Source organism: Fulmarus glacialis, unplaced genomic scaffold, assembly GCF_000690835.1.
Source record: "Fulmarus glacialis isolate BGI_N327 unplaced genomic scaffold, ASM69083v1 scaffold34285, whole genome shotgun sequence".
NCBI lineage: Eukaryota > Metazoa > Chordata > Aves > Procellariiformes > Procellariidae > Fulmarus > Fulmarus glacialis.
Window position 1 is genome coordinate 4,313 of NW_009211781.1, and position 25,380 is coordinate 29,692.

The window sequence follows — 25,380 nt, forward strand, 5'->3', positions numbered from 1 at the left end:
CAATTAGCTCTGTATATGCTGTTTTGGCAGCCCAGACAGCTCCTCTTTGCTAGAGGCACCTTGTTGAAAGAACATACAACGGTTACCCAGGATCCTACTTACCACATTTTTTTTCAAATCCAAGTTTTAAAAAAAAAAAAAAAAAAAAAGCAGGGTAAATTGTTTTCCTAAAGCAAGTGAAAACAAACTCAGGGACACTTTGTGCCAGAGCTATTCAGAGATAACGAACTGAAGCAAGTTGCCCCATCTTGCCCTGGTGGCATGTCCAACTGCTGAGGTGAGCATCTCTTGACCCAAGCAGGGAACATTCAGCAACTGGTTTAACCAGCCAAGTACAGACCATTTCTTTGAAGTTAACGCCATTGGTTAGAGACAGAGAAACTCGGTTTTACCATAGAAACACTTCTAGTGTCAGTATTTATTTTACCTTAATATACATTTATACAGGCCATAATAAAAAGGCTATTACGCAACAGTTCAGTGAGTTATTACCTAGTTACAAGAATAATGCATGCAATTACAAAGGAGAGGTAGAAACACCGTATTAAAGACCTAAAAATACAAACATTATATAAACAAACACTTTCAAATTAACTGTTGGAATTTCATACAGATAAATAAGGTAAAAAGTACATTACTCTGTCAAAGTAAAGGAAACACATGGTTATCCGAACACTGAAACAATATTTTGATGTGTAAGCCCTGTACAACTTTGTCATATAGTTCAGACCACTGTGTTTAAGAGGATTAAAATGATTTTGTCCTGGAGAATGGTTTATTCAAGTATTCAAGCAGTTGAGTAACAAAAAAAAGTCCCAAAAATAAAGTATAGGAACCATTTCCAGAGAAGCTGATCTGCCTAAATACTTCGCAAATCGCTGTCCTGATGATCTCATGGGATGCTTGAAATGATAATGCCTATAAGGCTAAATGAAGCTTCCCACCTCTCCCTCAAAATGCACACAAAATAATCCTGATTTTTCACACACAGTATGTAGATATTCTACATCAATTTATCAGCATCTCAAACCCCAACATTATTTTCTGGTTTTGCATGGTTCCTTGCAGAACCTTTCAGTTTACAGTATTTATTGTAATACTGCCCAAGAAACAAACTACAGAGAACTGTCATTACACCCCTAGAGACTGCAGGCATTAATGCACATATCGCATGCACAACAAAAGATGCAACCAAATCTATATAAAAAGCAAACAACCAGCAACTCAACATTGCTATTACTGAGAAAGTCCAGAGCAGTAGTGACTCAAGTATTAGACAAATAGGTATAAAATGGAAAGGTTCACATGAATACAAGTTTTTACACTTTGTTTGAAAGTCTTCTAGAAGCTACATTTGAAATTCTGAAAAGAATTTTATGTACACTGAAATGAAATTCAGCCAAGTCCATTGTGCCTTCTTTCTCTAATTTTTTTTATATAGTTCTTCAAAAATGAATATACAGTTGCTTTAGTAAATTAGTGCAAAACAAAATATTTTGGAAGAAGATCATCAAATTGTATCCACATCAGCTGAAAACCCACTGGGGATTTTGCACAGATGGAGCGCAATTTCTTCCATTACCATCTTTCCCCCGTGTAAAAGAGTGCTTTCTCGCCATCCCTTCATATGACAAGCTGAGCCATGTTACGACATGCGAGCTCCGATACAAGCCAGCTTAGCCCCGAAAGCTTCAAACAGCACTTGCACATGGTTAGGGTTTCCCAAATTCACTCTGCCACATTTTACTGACAACTTAAAAATATTTTTCACAAACTTTTGAGGGAATCTTCTGAGGGAAATGTCTTTTTGTACCTGATGCAGAAGGATCCACTCTCTATAAACCTCATGAGGGAAAAAAAAACCCTGATCATTCAAGTTCAAAGCGCACGTACAAGGATCAGTTTGAAATGTGAAGAGAGATTCTTTTAAATTCTGTTGCTAGGAAGAAAAAGGAGCTGTTGGATCGGTAAGGCAAGTGTACTTTTGGAATTTCTCCTCTTTGAATATGCTGCTGTTTCTTTGGTAGTCACCACAGAAATGTAAGAATCATCTTCCACGTGGGGCAGAACAAGGACAACAATTAAGCTGTAGTGAAAAAAAGTGCAGTATCACTGATGTGGTCCCTTATGTTCACACCATCTGGTCCTTGGGATATTCCTACTGCTCATATACAGCCACTGTGCTATAGCAAAGTGCGGAAAGCCTTCGCTCGATGCTAGATTTATCTGCAAACAGAGAGGTAAAAAATAGGTGATGACTTCAGTGTTATTTTACAATGCATTAATTCCAAGTAATTTTCAGTATTTTCATTATTCAACATAAACTTACACTTGTGTACATTTTCTATATCTGCAGGGTCTTGCAATATTTTAGTCAGTCCTTCCAGCAGCAAGGCTGCTTTGTGGTATCGATATGTAATATCTTCAGTTTGCTGAAACATTTCATCCAGAGCCGCCGACTGAACCTGGAATCATTCAGGGGATTCAGTTACATAAACTGCATTAGGCAAGTAATGAAATGAAAAATCCAAAATGAATAATATAAAAGTGTCAAGAAGAAAGAAGTTTCTTTCTCAAAAAGAAACTATTTTTAAGCCTTAATTTAGCTGATCAGTTTTTATAACTGTAAGACAACAAAACGAAGTCTGAGAGAATATAGCACCTGTGCTGTATTAACTAAGGATATTCTGCACATAGAAGCTATAAAAGCACTTTTTGATCTTTTGTGTTTACATGTGTCACAACAACATATGAATAAATATGCTTGTTCTTATACCTACATTCTCTTGTGAAGAAAACAAAGTAATTGTGCATGACTACACCATTATCAGGGTTAAGTACAATATTTGCCAGTATCTTTTGTGTGACACCTATGTTAAAAAGACTTCCCTCTCATCGTTAAGTTTCCTTTATGGTTACTGCGTCTGCTCCATGGCAGATAGAAAATTTATTAATTACATGAAAAAGCTTCCACATGTTTGCTACCATTTTTGCTTTGTATGGACAGGCTGGTGTTCTTCAAATTCACCTGGTAGATTAATGAAGCTACTTCTGTTGCTTCTATGCTTTTAGTAAGCATTACTGGATGAGACTTCAGCACACAGGGCTGTGCGGCTTAGGAGTTCATTTCCTAGTGTTTATGTACCAAATGTGCTGATGCAGGGGAAATGTCCCTTAGGAACAGTATCTGCCAGGAACTTTAGCCACACTTAAGGCAGGGCAGGAAAGAGAGTGAAAGACTAACAAAAATTACCATGAACAGAATTCTGGAAACATACATTCTATTTTCTGGTTATGTAGAGGAGGTATGTGAGAGAAGGAAGTGATTCATCTCAATGTCCTATCATTTAGATAAATGGAGTGACTTACCATTTCTACAGCACAGCTGTAGATGAGTTTCTCTGCAGTTACACTGTTGATTTCATCAATGAACCTTTGCTTGTCCGAAAAGAAACGATTCAACTTTTCCGTCAATTTCTTGCACATGCCAATACAGAATTTGTATCTCTCATTGAGGCTTTTCACAACTGGAAGAAAGGCAAGAATAAATTAAAAACAAACAAACAAACAAACAAAAAAACCCAAACCCAAACAACAATATAGCCTAAGTTCAGCTTTTGCCAGCACTACCAAAGTCAATCTGTTTAAACTTGTGCTTTTAATGTTTATTTACTCTGCCACTTCTATGAATTAAGTATGTATCAAATAATTTCCATTTCAAGTTAGTAACTGCCATTCCTTAAGAGTTTCTAGCTGTATCTTTGTTTACTATCAGAATTGTGCAATTGTACATATCTACAATTTTCTTGTACAGAAGAAAACAAACAAATGTTGCAACTTAAGCTTTTTAAGTGATGTATCAGCAAAGAAAACTCACAAGCAAAGCAAATTAGATTATGTTGCATCTACCTTGCTTAACAGCAGTGGATGGGTTCAGTTTCCCCGATTTCACCTGTGCTTTGGCAAGATGCAGAGAAGATGCTAGTAACTGGGCAGCTTTCATATACAACACCAGCTGCTCTACTTGTCTAGGGAGGGAGGGGGGGGAAAAAAAAAGTAATTATGTATCAAAACACCTTTCTTGAACACATTCAAGCCATGGGCAGACACCACTTTTTAATCACAACCCTACACAGGACCCAGCAGCAGCAGAAAAGGAAGACAGATGTTTCAAATGCAACTCAACCCCTTCCTTCCCTCCGCAAACACTCTGTCATGGGTTGAGAGTACATCTGGTCATCTAGTAGCTGCAGCAGCAAATACAAACTGCTTTAATGCAGACATTTTAAAAAGGAACTTATTTGTGGTGACTGACTGCCCGAGGTCAACGTCTTACCACAAGCAACTGGGTGTACTTTTCTCACAGTGTCATTTCCTATGCCTCTGGAATTCTCAGTTGTGAAAAGCAAACACTTCACAAGGTTTTTTTCTGTTAGTTTTTTTTTGTTGTTGTTTTTTTCAGGAAGAAGGCAGGAAGTAGAACTGCCCTTTCCCACCACTCCAAATTTCTCTTATTTCTCCTTGCTTCTGATTTTGTATTAGGGCTGATTGGTTCCACTGAAAAAAAGTCAAATTTGGACACTCCTTCCCCCACTCCCAACTTTCACCTCTGTGCTACTGCTTCAGCCTGGCCAACAGAAACAGAAGAGGGCTCAGATCTGACAGAAGCTGGTACACAAATTTCCAGGCTTAGAAATCCTGTACTGCACCTCAAGCCTGAACTCCTCACCACTTTCCCCAACTTATGTGGCAGGCCAGTAAACGCTGTCCTTTTATTGGTCTGCTAGCAAATGTCTCTCTATCCTTTCTGATCTGACCTCAGTTGTTAAAAACGTATGCCTATAAAAGATTCTATACAGCAAAACAATCACTCCCAACAAAAAGGGCATAGTTTGAACACATTTCTTATGTATTCAATATTCACTAATTCTCTTGATACTATTTGACCGCATACTTACCCCCATTCTTTGCTTAGCTGGCTGATCTGATCAACAACTATGCTCTCTTGGATTTGGTACAGCGATACTGCAGAAGTACACAGGTCTGGGTTTCCTCCTCGTACTGCTGTCAGATCCAGAACACATTCTGTAAATGTCAGCATCATGTTTAGATGACGCAGTGTATCTGTATGTTCTCTCTGTCACAGGGAAAGACGACAACAATTTAACCATTATAAGGCATAAGGCAAACAAGTACACTTAAAACTCGTTAATAATTTGCGGATTTCTTGGTATGTCAATTCTATGCAGAAATCGCATTGTAGTAAAGGCAGCGCTAGGGACTACAGAACCAAACGGGTCCAAACAGATCAACAAATATTAACTTGTTCTCTCTTTGTTAATGACTTCAAGATACTGTAGCTTATACTTAAAGAGTTTTTCAACAAAGCCAAAGGAATTGGGACATTGTTCTATGTTTGTTGAAACCTGAGCAACTAAAGGAATCACAAGTGGGACATATTACTTGTTATTATATTATCAGCAACCCAAAAGTATGCTCGGCACTTGTATGAGAAGCCAGGAGGAACGTTTGGCTTTTATTATATAGCAGACTTGATACCTACATGAGAACTGATCTAAAGCATCATACTTATCTGCTTCACTCTAATTTTCACTTAGATCTAGAATTATATTCTGTTAAAAGGTGGCTGTTGCCAAAGTTTACAATTTAAACTAAACAATTTCAATTGGAGCTAACAACTCACTGCTTCTTGATGACTAAAACAGATACTACATGTATAGTCTCTGCTAAAAAAAAAAAATAGCCTTCAAAACTAATCAAACATATCTTAGCAATATTTATAATCTTTTCATTAGTTGTGCAGGTCTAAACACATTTTACATTGTATCTGTGGGAAGAATACAGTGTACTGTCAAACATTCATGTTATAACATATAGATTCAACAGGGATCCAAACACCTTCCAGCAAGATGTAAATGAGAAAACAGAACAGCAATCTGCCTTGAGAAATTTACAGTCCAAGGATAGCATTCTGGTGAAAGACCACCCCAATTTGTTTTTAAAGTGTCACTCCTCCTCCACACACTTTAAAAAATATAGGACACTCTTCCCACAAGTAGGATTTAATGTAATCCACTGACTGTGAAGAAACAGTTAAAAACAATGCCCAGAGGGACATTGCTACTGTCAGCACCCACGTCCAGAGACTTGGCATTAAAACAGAGGCCTCTTTGGAAGGCTCTGGTGAACAAAAGCAGTCATGTTCCTTTGGTTACCTATTCAAATACATGAAATGCCAGGAGAAACTACCAAAGAGAAATTGGCCACAATTGATACAGGTGTATTTTCAAGATATTAAAAAGGAATAGGTGAGATAGTGAAGAGGAAACTACAAAGTGCACTGAGCAGTCCTGTTTTTACTATGTCTCTGTTTTAGCAGCATTATACATTAAAAAACATTAAATTATTTTTTCTATACCTCCATTAAAGTTTCCTCAGGCAATTCAGGAGCTTCAAAAGTGATAAAGCCCTCTAAGCTGGGAGGCGAAGTACCATAAGGCATGTACTTCAGACTCGGAGCTGCCTCGGCTCCCGGAGGAGAAGAACCCATATAAATACCAGGAGGAGAGCCCATATATACACGGCCACTAGTAGAGCAGAGAGACCCTCCAGAACTGTTTGATCCAACTACAAGAAAAACAACACACACATTCAGTCTAATAGGTTGTTCCACCTCGCAGCGCTCGGGCTGCAGATGATAACAAATGACAAATCAGTAGTCATCACAGATTCACTCTTGGGAGGCTCTCCTCATTGTTCCTTGCATCACTCTGTAGAGAACGCAAAGGCTACACCTTAATGAACAGTGACTTTTTATAACAGAGATTCTGGGAGATGGTTGACAAGGATTCCACAGCAGACAGTCCAACAGTACAGACCAAAGGTTGTGCTAGAGTTCACAAAAGCACACTGCTGCAGACTCCTGCTCATCCTGAGCAGATGAACGCCTTTACCCTGAGATACTTGATATTTGGCAACACAGCCAACACATGCCAAAATGCGGTCAGCTCACACCCCTTGTGTGTTGTTTCTGATACAATGCACAGCAGCAGGCAAAAATACAGAATCAGAAATCTAACTTTTCCTCTCCACCTTTGTCATAGCGATCTATTATACGCCCTGTGGTGGAGGAAAGCTGTGTACACCCGAGGTTACACATTGCTGTATTGTAAAGCCATGCCTCTGGCTCTCTCTTTAGGAGAGAAAAGGCAGAAGTCACCTGATATTAATCTCTACTTTACAGAGCACTTTTACTGTATGGCCTAGAGGACTTACTGCACAAGGCAGTAAGCAGGTTACTGGCCCAAGAAGTGGCCAAGCCTGAATACTGCGTTTGAGGACAGTCCACAGTTGTCAGGAAAGACTTACCTGAGGTGGTTCTTGTTCTGAGGACCATATGGGTGCAGGTAGGAGGGGTGGCGCTGCTTGGAGGGGACCCAACAGTAAACATGACAGCCCGAGAACTTGCCCCGCTTCCCATGGAAGGAGGTGCCATTGCAATTCCATAGGTCCCTGCTGGAGCTGGAAGAGAAGATTTCAGCAAGTTAGTTCCTATTACATATAATCATACCAATAAATAATTATACGCAACAAATTGGAGCACTGCAACACAACATGTTTTGATGTAGATCCAAGACTTGGACTAGTTAGAAGTTCCAATACCAAATAAAAGAAGCTGAGTGGACAGCCTTGGTGATACACAAAAAGAGTCAAGATGCAGTCTTCATATATCTTTTTACTTTCCATCTCTTTCTGCTCTACCCTCGCCTAGAAAAGAGCAACGGAGGGTCTCTCTGAGAGCCTGAGGACAACACCAGTCCTGCAGCAAAAGATACAACAGAAAAATTCTAAAGGCAGACCGTGACAGGTCTCGAGCCTGAAGACCAGCCCTGTCTGCAGAACTCCTTCCATCTGCTCAAAAACAAGGCGAGAACTCCTGGTGGCCACTTGGGCAAGGGACAAGCTGGGGGAGGGAGGGAGGAGGAGAAAAATGACCCAGAATTACATAAATTGGCTTTCATATGAAAACAAGGTGGAATTAGAAAATGAAACAGCCACAAATGTTGTATTAAAAATAAATCCAAAAAAACCCAAACCTCTCCAGGCAGTATAGGCAGTTGAGATATTTCTGTGTTTGAAACAGAAATAGATATTTTCCTGTCTCAGTTATTTTTAAAGCTATGCCAAAGAAATTGAACATATCCCCTTCAAACATTAAAAAAAGCCTTCCGTACTGAGGCTAAAAATTGTCAGAACCAATTATCGAAGTTGGAAGCAGAACTGTATCTAGTTGGCATTCCATAAAAAAACCTAGCACATAAGCTTGGATCCTAGCTTGGATGTGTCAATCTGTTCCTTACCTGTATCCATTGGTCGCTCAGTATTGAGGCTGTCTGTACTGCCTTGATATAACTGGCCACCAAGGGCAGTCTTTACCTGTTGATCTGATAGCTTCCCAGTACTAACAGATCTAGACAGAAAAATGTATGAATTCACAACAAAGTTCTTCAGTAAGATCTTCCTATCTAACTTGCAATTAAGGCTGACTTTCAGATTCTTGGTATTTACTATAGAGAATTCTTCAACAAAAATACAGAAAATCTTGAAATCTCGCTGTTTATCATGGATCTACTGAAATAGAGCTAACCATAAAAATAAAGAGACCTTTTTCTCTTAAAAATTTATATTGCAAATCTTGTCATACAGATTTTCAAGCAAAAACTGAACAGGCTTCAAAGAGACAATGAAATTCCATATTCAGATAATCAAAACAAAAGGGAACTAGACAGCAACACAAAGTGCTCCAGGAAGTCCATGCTATATTTACACACGGTACAAAATGTCTCTATTGTACACACCAAACCTCAGCATCTCCTCACAGCTCACTTTTTGCATGCTCTTCCCCTCCAAGTTGCTGTGTGCAATGTACATACTTCTGCCAAGTTACCTACCCAACTTTACAGGTTATAAATATTACAATGCCTACCTGCCAAATGTAGTTTTACCGTGCTGTTCTCCTCCCTGCTTTTCACCTCCTTGGGTCGAGTGGAAGTGTGTGAAATCCCTTGGGTCAGTGATGTCTTTAGGCTGCAACGGGGTATCTACCGAGCCCTGGCGATTAGCCAGGGCCAGCAAGTTTGAGGATGCCTGAGTTTTAGGTATTTTGAAAGGAGCTGTTGCCTTTAAGAAGCAAGACCAAGAACACACAAAAACCAATGTTAGAACCCCAAAACATTTGTGGGAATTTTTTCAGGCAGTGAGTTACCACTTCACATTTTACTGACAGTAGCAAACTTAACAAACCTTAGTAGGAGAGCCAATGATCGTTGGTAATGGAGTTTTGAACAGCCAGTCTGAACTCCTAGGTGATGATCCCATATGTTTGGTAGGTGATGTTCCCAAGCTCCCTGGCCTACTTGGTTGTGGAGAATGACTGTATCCATACCCAGCATAGGATGGGCATACTGGGTCTGAATGCTGCTTTCTGAGCTTCTGCTTGTTTTGGTAAATATCTGTGAGAGTAGGAGCACTCTGCAACCTTGCTCCCATCAAAAGTGACTGTGGAGACTGAGATGGTGGTATCGGAGAACCTGTGGGGATGAAAAATAATGAAATAAAATTCTACTTGCAGCGCTTGGAAAATGTATCAATGAACCCCAAAATGCCAACGATCAACATTAAACTGAAAGGAGATGGGACTGCAAATATTGTGAGATATGTTTGATATGTTTGACTCACTAGACAGCAAGGAGAATGGATTTAGCCTGTTGGCTATTTGGACTAAGGCTACATTACACTCATGAGACATTCAAGCTGCCAAACAGGCAAGATTTCAGGGTGACAGCTGTACTGGCAGCTGCAGTACCTCTGGCAACCTACATCAAGACAAATAAAGTGGTTGGATTCAGCCGGAATGGCATAACCAATACTGAAATTTCAAGTGCAGCCACCAAGACTCTAGGTTGAATAGAGGTTCTCAAGTACTGGAATTATATTCTTGCAAACAAGTGCATGAATGCAACATGGCATGTTAACGACTTGTTTTGTACGTAATTACTTCATTCGCAGACACAAAAGGCAGCTCATCTCATGGTTCCTGCAAGAAAACTAGGTACTAAAGAGAACCAAAGTATTCCGATGAAACAGTTTGGGATTATTACTTTGGGCCATTGTTTACTTTTTAGTCTGTAAGACTGAATCTCTTCCAAAAACTTACTAGGTACAAAGGAAGTCCATACTGAGTGCAAAGTTTTTCCTAAAGCAAATGGAAAAGCTATAAGCAGTCATTTAAACAGAAGACTTTGGGGAAATATCTTTTATGAACATCTCACCTCCTCAAAGGTGCCCTTCCTCTTTCAAAATAAGGAACCTGAAATTTGATTAAATGGTCTCTTCCTTATGATATTTTTGTGTCTCATAATGAGGAACTGTGCAAAGTTACAAACAGTACATATGAGTTCAGCTTTATGGCCACAGCCTCCCAGATAAAATGCCTATCTTTGTAACCTCAAAGAGCTGACACCGAAGCGACAATTTCACTCATGTTTTTTAAAAAAAAAAAAAAAGGCAAAACTGAAAATGAACCATACTAACTAGACAAGATTTTTAAGAGCTGGCCAAGACAATCTTCTGAAATAGGCTCTGTTTCATAAACGTAAGCTCAAAAAACCATCAGAAACTTCTTGCAGTTTGCTCAGTAAAGTGCCCAGCTGTTAAGACACATCTTTCACCCTTCTTAAGCCGATGCTTTTGCTAGTTAGGTTTTGAATATGAGCTACTTCATCTTGATTTCATTCCACTCCATTAAACAGTATGTTTTAGAATAGCCTTTCTGCCTGCAGCTCCAGCAGAGGGATCAAGTCTATTTCTCATTAACTTCCCAGCCAAGAATTTGCTTGTTTGAAATCCCTCTGCTTGTCTTATAGCATTGAAAGTCCTCACCTGTCATTTCAGAAACCAGTCTTAAATCTCACTGCTTACTGTTCTAGTGTCACTGCCACCACTGGGAAGGCTTCTGAATTAGAAGTTTGTCCTCTGCTGCCACTGGCAGCAAGAGCAACTCAATTAGTTCAGAAGCTACATTACAACAGACATCTTCAGTCCTTAAAAAATCTCAGTACAGATGACCTCACTTCACCCAGAAGCAAAAGACAGCTTCCCATACCCATTTAAACACTGAGAAACAGACTTGCTGCAATTTGTGGTATTCTACAAATAGAAATACCACTGCAGTCATTTGAAATTAAGAAATAAAGTCAAGTAGGAAAAGAATGTAGAAAACAGATGAAGAAATGAAACATTAAAAACCCTTACAGCCATAAAAACAGTGCTGTGGTATGTTACAAGTACAAGTCAATTTAACAGTGGCAAAAGGCACTAAACCAACAGCCCTACAAAATTCTATCCAAAGAAAAGATGCAACAAGAGCAGCATACACACTGCTTTGTATTCTCTTCAACAGCCCCCCCCCCCCCTCTTTATAAGAGAAGAGACTATTTCAAATCTAGGGATTCACTTATTCCTTGTCTTTTGTTGAGACTACCAATGGCATAGCAATTATGAAGGCAATTTTCGAGACACATCACAGAACTTATTTCATATGGATGAATCTATTCCCAGGTATTTGAAATATGGCTACTCCAAGAAATGAAGGCTCTATCATCTCCGGATGATTTTGTAAAGTGTTTAAATAGGGGAAAAACCCACAATGCAGTTTCAACACCACCTCTTAGAAAGTAAAAATAAAGAGTATAACTAGTATTTTAGATAAAGAAGAAATTGCACCCAAAATGTGCATAGAGCAAAAGAATTTCTTGCTGAATTGCATATTCTTATGCCCAATCCTTCTGGCATTACAGTGTGATTCCATCTTTAACAGTCTCAGAACATCTTCAAGTCCTATTTCTCCCTGATCTTTTGCTGGCATGCCATAATAATTTATGACTTGCAAAGCTTACTGAATGCTTAGCAACACTAACATCAGATCCCAGTCAATTTCCTAAGGGAATGACGAAAACGTGCTGCACGCTGTTCACTGGCAGTTCTTCCTCCCTTTTCTGAGGACTGGCATGACAGAGCTGGTCTACCAAAACCAGATTCTGAGAAGCATGTTACTACCATTCATTATAATCCATACACTTCCATCCCTGTTTAAAGACAGGCATTATCAAAACTGCTTTTTCATCTTGAAAAAAAGAAACTTCAGTCACTCTCTTCTTACTGTGTAGGAACGGGGAAAGGTGTCTTGATATAGCCACAATTGCGCCAAGTTTCTACAGAAATTCAGTGCACCGCTTATCCAGTGTCTCCTATTAACCCATACTAATGTAGTGTTGGCTCTCCTCCCCCTTCACAAAACTCTTTAGAAGCCCTATCAAAATAGCACTGGTTGCATTGTCCAAAGTCACTCACCTGAGAAGTTTCTACTCCTTGATTCATGTCCTTGAAGTTGTCCGCAACAACAGTGTCCAAGCTGCTCAGGTATGGTTCCAACTATGCAAACAAAATCAAAATGTGAATTTACACTTTATACTTCACCTAACAAACGAAGGTAAAGCAAAATAAAACCTAGTGAGTTTACTTCTGTGAGTCATTTAACAGAAATTATTTCTGCACATGTGACCTAGTTGGGCAGATTTTGGTTTAAGGTAATTTCAAGCAAGAATTACTGTTCTGAATTACCGTTTCAGATAAACTGTCACTAATTGCTAAGAATTTATGGGCTTACCTAGTGGTGAAGGAGAATACGGCCTAGAAGATCCTGTGGATAACCTGCGCCCAACACCTTGTGCAGTGTCAGCTGGTACTGGAGAACAGGAGCCCATCTTCATGAAGCCCATTGGGCTAGTATTTGAGCGTCTCACAACTCCAGCTCTAACAAGGTAAAAAGAATGATTACACACACTGTAGTAACTGTGGTTCCTTGAGATAAGCTTCAGAATCCCCTAAGGAGTATAATGATCTGTTAAAGAAAATACTGTATTTAAAGAGAAAGCTATGATGTTGAAACTTACTAAGCTAATAACTTAAGCTAAGCTTCCCATACTGAAAACAAGCAAGATTTAATTCCCTTTTTTCACAGACTTTTTAACTTTCAATGCCATAATAGTCTGTTAACTGGAGAAAATTAAAGCAGATATCCCTTAGTACATGGATTCCTGATCTTCAAACAACTTGATCATCGAATTTTGAATTTTACAATCAAGTGAAATGCCCATTTTTATGTCAACAAAGATTATGATGAAGTTTTCATATTGGGTCTGGTATACAGGTCAGATAACTGAAAACAGATTATTTAAGGGAAAGGCACTCCCCCAAGTGTAGCAACTATTAGAAAATCAGAGATCCTTAAAAAAAAATGCAAGGAACCATGGGGTTTGTTTTTGTAAAGATCTCTAGAGTTCTGAGTAGTCTGTTTCTGAGTCTTTGACCTTCACCATCCTGATCCTGTAGACCACAAGGCAGAGAATAAGTCTGGCACACTAGAGCTTTGTAATAAGACAAGTTGGTTAACTAGCACGCCAAAAATAGTTTCCTTGATATTCCACAGAACAATGCATGCATCTCATCACTACGTGTGTGAAAACAAACATAACTTATTACTGACTTTCTAGTTTATGATGTAATGCCATATAATACACAAAGGGGAATAAAAAAAGCAAGATTTCATCTTTTTACCTTCTTGGGTTGCATTTGAGTGAAAGAACAAGCTCATTTTGTTTTTGTGAAAAATTTCAAGTGCCCATCCAACAATCTTGAGATTGTGAAGGACTATTATTTGTTATAATTAAAATGTCTCTTTAGCATGTTTTTGTGCAGAAAAAAAATTACATCAGTAAGAAAGCACGGACATCTGTCAAGGTACAAACACAAACTAGAACCAAAGAAAAGGAGATTAAAAAACCCAGACTCACCTTGGTGATCCATGGGGGTTTGACACGGGGCTGGCAGTAGAGGAAAGGTTCTGTTCTATGCGCTGGTAATTCCGTAGCTGAGTGGGAACCGGGATAGGTGCTGTTTCGCTGCGGGGGGATACCGAAGGCTGACAATGCCTGAAGTTGGAAGGTATGGAGATAGGCGATGAATATAGGTAGACAGGTCTCTCTCTGAATTGTACCATTGTTGAAATTTCAAGAAAATCTAGGAAACAGGCAAATAAGCTGCTTCTGCACTGCCTGCATGCAATATGATCTTAGCTTGTCCTAACCTAGCTCTAACACTTCACAGAGGAAGATCAGGAACTGTTCGTTACTAACTACCTTTCTTATACTGGCTAGTATCAGATCGAGCCAAGAGTGCAGTACTAGCTGAAGCACTTTGTCACGCATCACAGCAATCTACAGATCCCTCCGACTTCCTGCCAATCAGCCCGCTCTGTTTACCACGCTTCAAAATAGCGTTCTAGGAAAACCCACTGCGCTAAGAACAGGAAGTTCAGCAGCAGGGCTGGAATGTGTACAAAAGCCACTAAAGCACAGTCGGAGATATCCCAAGAGACACTGTGAACTTGCAAAAGGAAAACATGTTATGTAACCAACCCCTGACAAAATGACCAAAACCACACACCTGAACATTAATCCAGACTCAAACTGCAGATTAGCATTACCCAAGTTCAGCTGAAGTGTCAGTGACCTGGCTTACCTCAGTGTACTATCTGATAAGGGAATCAAACCACTGCAACGTAATCAGTTACCAACACTTTTAAAGGAAGACAGAATTCAATGGAAAAAATTTCAAATGAATGGGCTTTTTGGAAGATAATCAGTCTAGTATCTGGTCCTTTACTGACCACCTCTTCAGAGAAAGATTAGAAATTCTTAGAGGAAATATGAAAAAAGTCCTACCACGAGCTCTAGAAAACAAGCAGTTACAGCAGTTACTCTGCACAGCTACAGCTGAACAGAAATCTGGGTTTCTGACTGCATTTGTCCTATTCTCTTTGCTACTTCTGAGAATTAAATACTACTTCCTAATATGCACAGAGCTTCCTTAGCAAAAGAAAGAAGTTTGTCCTTTTACTGCCACCCAGTTTCTAGATACTACCGAGTAATTTGAGAGTCAGCTGTGAGCACACAGTTGGTGAAAGGCCTGAAAGCTTCCACGCAAGGAGAAGGTCTCACCAGTAGAAACCACACAAAGGCAGCAGGCAGCCTGCTACGACTAACACAACATGCTGAGGTAGCACAGGGCCCGACCTCCAGGAGAGGGGAAGCAGATGTTATTTAAACTGTGGCAGTGACACTGAGGTATGGCCACGAAGGCACTTCAACTTTTAAAGTACTCGGCATGGAAAATGCCTTCCTCTGCTCTCACACAGCCTTGCAGGTAGATCCAAGCAAGCTCTGCGAGCCGTGAGCTAACTGGAGGCAGCAATGCTGCGTAAGCATGGTGGAGAGGCATGGTACAGTACTTGGCCTTCCATCAGGGCTCCCCAGCTCAGGCCCAAAGCTAAGCTCTGGTTAGGCATCCTCAAGTCTGATGTGGTTTGTTACTGGTGAGAGAAAATGCAATACAGATGTGTGCAGAGTTGCATGCAAATCTTGTTTCTGTGAGATCCAGAGAATAAAATTAGGAATTAACCACAGGAGAGTGAACCACCTCTACCTATTCTGCCCATTCTGGTTGGAGCCTGAGAAGTGTTACAGCTTCTTCTAATTGACATAAAGCAGCGTAACTATGGGTACAATTCATTCAGTTTGATCAGCTAATCAGAAAAATTCACTGTTTCATAGGGCATAACCTTTTCTTTTAAAAAAAACAAAACCAAAACAAAACCCACGCACTATAAAGAACATTTCTCAGAAAATAAAAAACCAAAACCAAAACCCAAAAGCAGCATCTTGCAGAATACCACACTCTGCTTCCTTCAGACCATGCCCCAAGCAGCCAGTTAGTTACCGAATCTACTCAACCAGTAATTAAATCAAACCACTATAGTACAAACACTGAAAGTGTGAACTGTACGCACCTGTTTCTAATCACATGACCATTTAGCTCTTAACTTAGTAATGTACAGATAACTGGCATATTTTCAAAAACCTGTAACTCTAAAAACTGTGACGCCTGACACAATTTAAAATAGGAAATTACAATGTATTTATAATACATTGTACATGGCCAATCCAGAGCAAATGGATCTTTACAGACAAACCATCGCCATTATCTGCCCTTAAGCATAAAAGGTAAGTCTAAAGCTGTATTGACAGCCCATGTCAGCAGATTTCACAAACTGCAAAAAGATCAGCACAAAGTAGCAAACTTTTCTTGTGACCAGCATTTCTAAACAAATAATGCTGACTCACAGCCCTGTAGTACTAGCATAAGCCAAAAATACACCCAACATAATAGCTTTATTCCCCATTTAGCCACCCATCCTCTTTCCATTTGTACTGAAAACATTATGAAGTTCATTACTTGATCGAAGTTCATTACTTGATCGAATGACAAACCTAACCCTTCTGTTTAGATATTACATGAGTAGTTAAATAGCATGATTAAGCTTTACATTTTCCAATATAATACAGGAAAGATTTCAGGCACCGCTGACGAATATCAATTCTATTTCAAACTAGCAGAAACTTTGCCTACAACTATGTGGAAGAAAGAGGACTTACTAACAGTCCTGCTGATGGAAAAGCTGCAATACATGTTTAGCTCTTTATGTGGCTTCTACGGTATCTTGTGAGACACAAACATGAAATTCACAGTAATCACTTGCACAGAAGCCACACCCGGTTACCAGGCACAAGACAATACAGCCACGAGACACAAATCCATAGCAATCTGGGCTTTGTAAGTTCCTCTTCTCTCACAACTCCTTCTTAAAATGTATACTGCATTCACTAAATGAAGACCATGCTGTGCTTCATAACACCAAAAAAGACAAGTCAGTTATGTCTCTGAACTTTCTGCTTTCAACCAGTTCAAAATTTAAACAGAAAAAAGAATGCTATCTTTCCTTATGGAAATCTTTTGGGGATGCATGAGAGCCAGAAGTTGGCTATGCAACAGTCAGCCATTAGAATGCATTAAGTGCAGAGAGCCTGGAAAAAACAGATTCTATTTTAATTCAGTTTCCAGTAGCCATCCACAATTAAAAATAAAATATATATAGTAGTAGAGAACCTTTTAAAACGAGAGGAAATACTAAGCTTATATCACACACCTGTTAGCTGTACCAGAAGCTGTACTTCGAGAAGAGGCTGAGGATGGTTTCTGTACAGTTCCTGAGCTTCCAGAAATAGTTAATGGTGACTGCCTGTGAAAGCAAAAACCACGGTCAAAAGACAGGTCTTCACATCAGAGAAACTATCTACTTTGCAGCAAAACTCTGAATTCAGGCTGTTTACATATTCATATTAAATTCAACTTGGCATATTAATCTTTAAAAAAGTCCACACACAGCTATGTAAACCCATCACTGCCAAAAACCCAGCAACCCCTTCTACAGCTGCAGTATCAATTTTAGAACATGAGACTTCTTTTGGATAAAGCTCAGCACACCTACCCTCCACACATCAAGAACTCGCTTGAAGCCCGCCTGCCAGCTGCTCCCAATGGCATATCATCTACAGTAAGCAGAAGAACACATTGAAAACCCACGTCATGAAGCAGAATCTTAAAAAAAAAATCTCCAATATTGTTGTAGAAATAACCACTTTTGACAAATTTCTTTGAACATATAAAAAAGTTTTCCTCAAACTGTTTTGTGCATGAAAATACCTTGAATGTGACCTACAACAAAAACGTAACTGGGGAAGACAATTATTTAAGTTTTGTTGTTGTTTGGTTTTGTTGAGGGTTTTTTTTTTTTTGCTAGACTAATTATAATAATTTTGAAATAAAATACATTGTTTAAGAATACAAAGTATCAGCATCGGGAAATTTATAATAATGAGTGACAGAAACCCTTCAGAGATCAAGGCACTAATTTAGTCAAACATTTAACACAAATTGGTGGCGTTGTATAGAAATCAGCTGACTAGCTTCCTAGTGGCAATTCAGGTTGGAAAGATGTCGTGAAATGGCAATGTGCTACATCCAAGTCTTTCTACGGTATAAGCCCAGTCTGATGCCTTACCTTTCACGTTAAGCATTTTTTAATGTTTTTACCTGCACTTGTTTATTATTTAAAGCCCTACAGCATGGACTATAAACGTTCAGTCAGTCTAGAGGTAACAGTGTGCCTGCCTCCACTGAGAGAATCCTTGGGCTCCTTATCAGCAGTTGTTTACAACTGACTCTTTTCTTCTACTGCCAAACCCCAATATTTTCCATGACTTTAAATCACCTTGGTATCTTTAGCATATCTGGCTACGCAGTTGAAAGTGATAATGTCCCAGATGGACATGCAGGTATACCAAACAGTCTCCCTTCAAACTAAAGAAATGAGTTCCAATGTGAATTGAGACACATTTAGAGAAAAGAGAGCCAAAGAATAACAGGACATAAAGGTATGTTACAAGTGGAAATTGTTTTAAAATGTAAAAATAAGGAAGGTTCTTACATGAGTGGTCTGAAGAGATGTTGTGTGGGACAAGAACAAAGTCATCTGTGTCACAAGAGGAGTTCTTGCTACTGGTACTGGCAGAGTCTTTAGAGACTTGAAGATAGTTAGGAGGACCCAATGGAGGGGAAGACAAATTTTCTTCTTGAATATGCTGCATGTCTGGCAGAGACTAGAGGGGGGGTGGAAAAACGAAAGTGAAAAATCCACTGCAAATCCAGTGATTCAGAATGTAGAATTGCTTTTTTAACTATGAAGCTTTTAAAGTAAGAATCATCACTAGCTTTGACAAAAAAGAAGATAAATTTTGGGCCATTTTTTGTTTCTTAAGTATTCAGAAGTTTAAAATGTATTTGAATTTGGAAATTTCAAATACTGGATAACCCTGTAGTGTCAATTTAGACAGTTCTATATTAAATAGGCTGTGAATTTAAACAATTGCAATTTATTCAGTCATTCCTGATGGTACAGATGCACCTCTTCCAAATACCACATAAAACTGAAGTCACCAGTTCGTATATAGGGTATAAGCCTTAGCCAAAAAGGCCAACTCAAAAATTATCACGCTGCAAACCATATTAGCATATCTAAAGATTTGCTACTCTAGCGTTTGATGTGTATATGTATTTTTTTCTTTAACAAAAAAGAACAACAACAAAAAACCTACAAAGTACAACACAAGGAGCAAGAGAGAACCAAAATGTTAATGGCATTCTTCTAGCAAAAGACAGGGGTATTCCTTGCTCTGTGTTCTTAAACACGACAGTTTACACTGTTTAAGAATTGAAAGATCTAAAATTCAATAACTCTTGGCTAAACAGTACAGAAAATGTTTTCTAGAGATTGTTCTGTAAACCAGAGAACTTACTGGAGGAGAAGCAAAACGGCATGAAGGAGAGCTACCACAGGAACTGCCAGAGACTGAGCCTGCATATGTGGGCACTGGTACAGGACAAGCTAGAAGAGGAAAACCCAGGGGAAAAAAAAAATGGGACTAAGATTTTGAAAGGCTGAATTTCAAACTAACTCATTTCCTCACTGCTTTTCATTCTTAAACCCTTATACAACTTATAAGCACAGCACATCCTGAAACATACAAGGGTATTTAAGTTCAGCTGAAATGTCAAAGGAACTAGTAAATAAGTATCACATTTCAGTCTAGCATAATACAAAAACGATTCAACACTTAGCCTCACAATAGAGCAAACCAACAAGTCAGACTCAGGAAAATGCCTCATAAACACTTAAGTGCGATACTTGGCAGATCTTTCTCCGTTCCAGCCCCCAACATTCATCATTCACATAAATAAGCGGAAAAACAAAACTACTTACACTTTTTGACTGTTGAAATCTGATCCAGGAAAGGGTGGTTGAAAAATGCTTCTATAGAACAAGAAACAACAACCATGGTGAGTAAATGTACAAAGGACATAGAATTTACAGGTTATATTGCAGATGGTGATAAATGGTTGCCTTTCCAGAATCAGCATTTCAGAGCCAGAGGGTGAAGAGCTTATAAAAGATTAAAGCCTTCTATGTTATATGTTGCTATAGCATTTGGAAAGGAAACAAAAATCAGTTGAATAACTTCAAACAACAGCCAGCAAGGCAAATCAGACTGAATTACTGGAGGACATTTTATGACTGGACTGAAGGATCATGTACACCTTCCTATACTCCTCATGAAATTATGTTCTCTATGTTCAATATGGTACTAATTCAGTTTTAATTTGCTCTTCAAAATGATGAGCATCTCTCACATCAAACACTGAAAGTATTTTCACTTCTGCCTTTCCCAAAGACTGATGCTTATTTTTGAACCCATTAATGCTACTCCTTAGGTGGCCAAAAATTACAACACAGAGCAGCAGCCATTCTCCTTCCCACTTCCCAACAGCAGAACATGACCCGTGCAGCCGGTTCACAGTTTAAAGCAGAATGAAACACAATTTCTTTAACAATTTCCTCAGTTAACTTGTTACTGTTACAATAGAAACGCTTTGCTTTTGTTGTAAATGGATATGCTGAGGTGCATTTAACTGACTTAGCATAACCAGTTGGCTAGCAGTTTACAAGAAGAAACCTTCAGCTAGTTAGGGGAAATTGAGGGTTGGTAGAAGCTAGCTGCTGAGCTTTGTGAACTTTAATGTTCTAACAGTTGAGGAAGAACAATGCTGTTCATCAGACCTAAGCAAATAACAAGGAAAAAAAAAAAAAAAAAGAGAAAGAATCTGAGGCCTGCAGTATCTCCTCTTCCTTCAACAACACTTTCTTCCATGACCCGATAAGGAAGGGAGGCTAGCTATAACGCAAGAACGATGTAATGATTAACTCTAACACAAGGATCAGGTGTTCTTGAGCTTTTGTACAACACCTGCTGTTCTACTTTATATTGCTGGAAGATCAACAAGATTTCCAACGCTATTTTTACTTTAACAACAGGCAACTGGGCTCAGTTATACACTCTCCCTTTCACTCCCTTTGCTAAGCGCATTCCAGAGCAGCCCCTTTGAGGCCCGTTAAGTGGCTCAGCCAAGGAAAACATGACTTTCATCACTAGCATTCTGCTTTCTATTTTTCTTTCTAAGCACAAATGCATTCTCCCACTACCACAAATGATACAGTGAATTTCCCATGTTTGAAGAAACTGTAGGGATCAGCACACCCAGAGTACAAAGTGTAATCAATTACTCAAAGTCCACGTTTGTGACGTATTAATTCTTCTACACACATACAGATTTATAAATCGACCTTTGAATACTGTCACTATCATCTGGGACATCTTACCCAATTATCATGAGTTTTTTCTGTATCTGACTTCTACTTAAGCTTTTACGTAGAGCAGTTAAATCAAATTATTTCAGTCACGTCTACACACAAAAATCCATGCCTGGTTCTCAGATGAGCAACACCTTAATTATGCCAGTACTGATGGATGTTTTAAATTCCAATTATTAAAAAGTTTGATATTTCTTGGAGCAAAACATAGCAGGAATTGAAAAGGAAAAAAAAAATGTAGCTAGGAGAGTCTTGAGCTTCAAGTAAAGAACTGAAATGCCTTTTGAATCCTCCTCTCTCCACGGTCTAACAAATATAGTCGTCTTATCACAAATACACAAGGACCACATGTGATGAATGAGTCAATTTGTGTATTTCAGCACTGCATCAAAACCAAGCTTGCACGCATAACTAAAAAGCAATGGTGAAGTTTCATAAGCAGAAACAAAAACTGAGCATGTCTGACTTCTGGTTGCAACTCTCCCTAGGATCTCAGCATCACAAGAGCTGATAGCTTATGCTGAGGAAAGAACTGGGTCTTATCTACAAAGAGCCTGAAGAGACTTTAAGGTTTAGGCTCTTTCCCACCATTCCATAGATTAAACTTGATGGGTCACCTATCTTGTTGCTAAACAAATCCCAGTATAAAGCACACTGCTATTGATATAAAATAATAATAAAAAGATAAACGTATTTAGCTAAGTTAGCTTTAATTAACTAAAAGTTTAAGATTAACATTTCCTGGGAGCTATGATAAAACTGCAATAACAAATAGTGATATAAAATGTAAACAACCAGCATGAATAACATGACATACAAGATGCAGCTAAGAAGAACTAATCAAGGTTTAACTTTTCAGTGGTCTGCTTTTAAAAATGCTGCCTGAGTTTGCGTTAAAAAAAAAAAAAAAAAAAGCAGCATAGTTTGGCAGTCATAAGTAACCAAAACCCCAGCATCAAAAAGGTTTTTTGAGACTGAAGCGAGTAACAGACAATCCACCCAGTACAAAACACACACAAATCTAAACTCTACTGACTAATTTTGAAGAGGCAACAATTGTAGCCATTCTGAATGATTCAATAGTACCGATTTGAGGCCTTGAAACCTTAAGAAGTTAGAACAATGTTCTGCAACCAAAGATCTCCAGCTAAAGAGAAAAAGCCAAACACAGCAATAAACTGGAGCCAAACAAGTTCACTTTTGTTAAGGGAGTATCCATCTAGTTTGTACTAGGTTTAACTTCCCAACTAACTCAAAATGCAGTCCTAAACAGACACTGCAGTAATCTAACAGTATGTGAACTTCAGTCACTGTACAGTTTAAAAATTTTAAAATTTTTGGATTTAATGAAATACAGAGATACAACAGTTGTTTCTACTATTTTTGGGCTTAAAAACACCCAGTGAAAATATTTCATTAAAATAAAGAAGTCTCTACAGCTCGCAATATCTAAGCGCAATACTAAGAGCTCATCTTTGCAAATATAGACAATTTTGATGTAACATTGCATCTCTCATTGCCCTCAGATATACACACATATATATATAAAATATAGCTTTCAAGGTCAAATCAAATGTATGCAGTTTGTACCCCCATTAATACTGTTATGATATTTGCAGCCTGCAAGAGAAAGCAACAGGGAGGAAACCATTTAAAGCAACTTTACTTCCAAAGTGGGTTCTTCCAGTACTTTGTTACATTTCTGCAACCAACACCACAGGGAGATCAGAGATGTCTACTCCCAGTCTGAAGCTAAAACACCAGTTAAAGTAACAGAAATAAGATTGTGACATGAAATTTAAGGTACATCAGTTAACACTGTGGGGGAAAAAAGGCCACAATTGAAAGAACTAAACTAATTTACATTTCACTACTCAACAACAAAGTCATAATTTATGTGCATCATTTAATACTGACTGACGGTAGTTATCTAATTATTTCTTTTGGCTATTCTGCCTCCTTTATGATAACCGAGAAGAAAAAAACACTTCACTTTTCATGTAATTGGCTGTAGACAAAAGGTCAACATGGTTATTCTGGTCACGTGAATACAACTAACAAGGAAAGTCAAGCGAGCAAAAGGAAAAGTTACATACCAAAGTCCATTCTATCTTTTTGGTTTCTCTGAAGCAAACCCAGCAGCAGGTCAGCCAGATAAGCTGATGTTTCCCTAGGAATACTGCACACAAGAGGAAGTAAAACATGCAATAAATTTCATGCATGCATTAAATTTCAGGAAGTCAGCATTCTGCCGTAAGTCTTCACTATACATGCTCTATAGCCTTAGCACAGGACACTTTCAACTCAGCAAGGTACAATGAAGGCAAAATGCAACATGAGTCATTGTATCATACTACGTCCTTGTCAAGATAGCAACGTCAAATATTTTTTATGAATCCCAGGCATTCCCAAAGATGAAAAAGTGTTCAATCAACAAATGTAAGTGACAGGAAAGGCCATGGTGACGTACCTAGGAATCAAATTCCTGTTCTTTTCATAAAACATTCTCAGATCTTGAGGACTATTGGCCTGTCAAATAAAAATGTACATTAATTAAAGCTCAGTTTAATGGAGAAAATAGCTTTCGCACTTACGCACACATACACAAAAAGGAGGCTTTTGCATACGGGCATTAAAGGAGAAAACCCCAAGTATAGCAGTGACGTCAGTACTGAGTATCCTTATGTATTTCCTCTGGATTGAACACACTGATCTCAAAGACTAAGTATAAGCAAATTCTCCTTGGTATCCTTAAGTGATCTGGCCTTTGAAGCATCGACACTACACTCAGACATCACTACCTACTTCTGTTTTCATGACTGGAAGGAAAAGCCCTAGGAATTTCCATGAAACTAGAAAGAGGGAAAAGGAAATGAAGTGTTACCTGAAAAGGTGGTTTTCCAACAAGACACTGATAAATCACAGTTCCTATGCTCCACAGGTCTGCTTTAGCATCATAGTGTTGAGACATAATCACTTCAGGGGCCTGGAAAGAACAGGAAAATTTCAGAAGGGAAAACAAAAAAGCAAAGTCACAGCAATATGAATTCTACAGTTCTACCAGAGCAGTATTAACAGAGACCACTTTATTGTAAAGAGTAAATATTTTAAGACAAAATTAACATTTTAATCTACATCACATGGCTTGAAAGTTGACAGTTATATTACACTATCTAAAATGAAAGCTATGTTTCAAAACCACAGAAAACTAGAAATGTGGATGTTCTAAAGAAAGCAACTAGCGATCAGCATGTATGGGAATGAGGTAAGGGTTATTTACTTGGTTTATGCAGTCCTCCTTGTGGATAAATAACCAAGCATTTCATAAGGAATATAATTATCGCCATTTTACATATACAAAAACAAGACAAGGGAAAGCAAAATGATTTTCCCAAGACCATACCACACGGTAGCGGTAGTGCCAAAGTCAGGCAGTTCAATGCTCAATTGACTACCACACTACTTACTGTAAAAATTAACGGCAATTAACTCCAAATTGTTTTTTTAAAAAAAACCAAATAAACCAAAGCCCACATGTGAGAGAATACATTAAATAACTAGAATGAAAACATCAGGTAGGTTTTTTAACTACTAGTGTAAAGCTCTTCTAGCCTATATTTGATCACTTTTTATTTTCTTAGAAACTGGGAAGGAGATAATGTCCTATTTCAGGGGGGGAAAAAAAAAGTATATAAGAGGGAATGAAAGTACTTTGCCAAAAAATTAATGCTAAGATGTATTGCCCTTTAATTCTGTAAAATTTTTTCCTTCCCACAGCGCTAAGAAATGTTCAATGTCTCTCTGATTTTAAGTCGCGATCTCCAAATCACAAGACAAAAAGGAGCTAGTAAAACTATGGAAAGGTGATCTGCATGCTGACCCTAATACTTCTGAAGCAACAATAGACATTTGCCAATCTGCAAGCAGTAAATTATTTTGTTCTGATAGGAGAATGTTCGAGATAAGCAACATAATCTGAAATATACTGTCACTCACCATATACATAGGGGAACCACACAGAGTTGCAGCCATCATGTTGCTATGCAGATAACGAGCAAAACCAAAGTCAGCTATGT

At 38.5% G+C, this 25,380-nt stretch overlaps 1 protein-coding gene across 1 annotated transcript in view; it reads right to left on the minus strand.

The window, feature by feature from the left end:
• Positions 1 to 1,535: 1,535 nt before the first annotated feature.
• Positions 1,536 to 25,380, minus strand: part of ULK2 (unc-51 like autophagy activating kinase 2) — a 37,843-nt gene continuing 13,998 nt past the window's right edge. Inside the window, exons 6-26 of the mRNA XM_009577665.1 lie at positions 25,301 to 25,374; positions 24,189 to 24,290; positions 23,775 to 23,833; positions 23,401 to 23,483; positions 19,859 to 19,909; positions 19,395 to 19,483; positions 18,527 to 18,698; positions 17,528 to 17,588; positions 13,935 to 14,072; positions 12,749 to 12,894; positions 12,433 to 12,513; positions 9,325 to 9,611; positions 9,008 to 9,201; positions 8,382 to 8,491; positions 7,390 to 7,542; positions 6,440 to 6,648; positions 4,959 to 5,137; positions 3,910 to 4,028; positions 3,370 to 3,527; positions 2,330 to 2,465; positions 1,536 to 2,226 (exon numbers count right to left, since the gene is read on the minus strand). Of these exons, the coding sequence (XP_009575960.1) occupies positions 2,159 to 2,226; positions 2,330 to 2,465; positions 3,370 to 3,527; positions 3,910 to 4,028; positions 4,959 to 5,137; positions 6,440 to 6,648; positions 7,390 to 7,542; positions 8,382 to 8,491; positions 9,008 to 9,201; positions 9,325 to 9,611; positions 12,433 to 12,513; positions 12,749 to 12,894; positions 13,935 to 14,072; positions 17,528 to 17,588; positions 18,527 to 18,698; positions 19,395 to 19,483; positions 19,859 to 19,909; positions 23,401 to 23,483; positions 23,775 to 23,833; positions 24,189 to 24,290; positions 25,301 to 25,374 (2,669 nt within the window). The 3' untranslated portion in view covers positions 1,536 to 2,158. The remainder of the gene's footprint in view (positions 2,227 to 2,329; positions 2,466 to 3,369; positions 3,528 to 3,909; positions 4,029 to 4,958; positions 5,138 to 6,439; positions 6,649 to 7,389; positions 7,543 to 8,381; positions 8,492 to 9,007; positions 9,202 to 9,324; positions 9,612 to 12,432; positions 12,514 to 12,748; positions 12,895 to 13,934; positions 14,073 to 17,527; positions 17,589 to 18,526; positions 18,699 to 19,394; positions 19,484 to 19,858; positions 19,910 to 23,400; positions 23,484 to 23,774; positions 23,834 to 24,188; positions 24,291 to 25,300; positions 25,375 to 25,380) is intronic.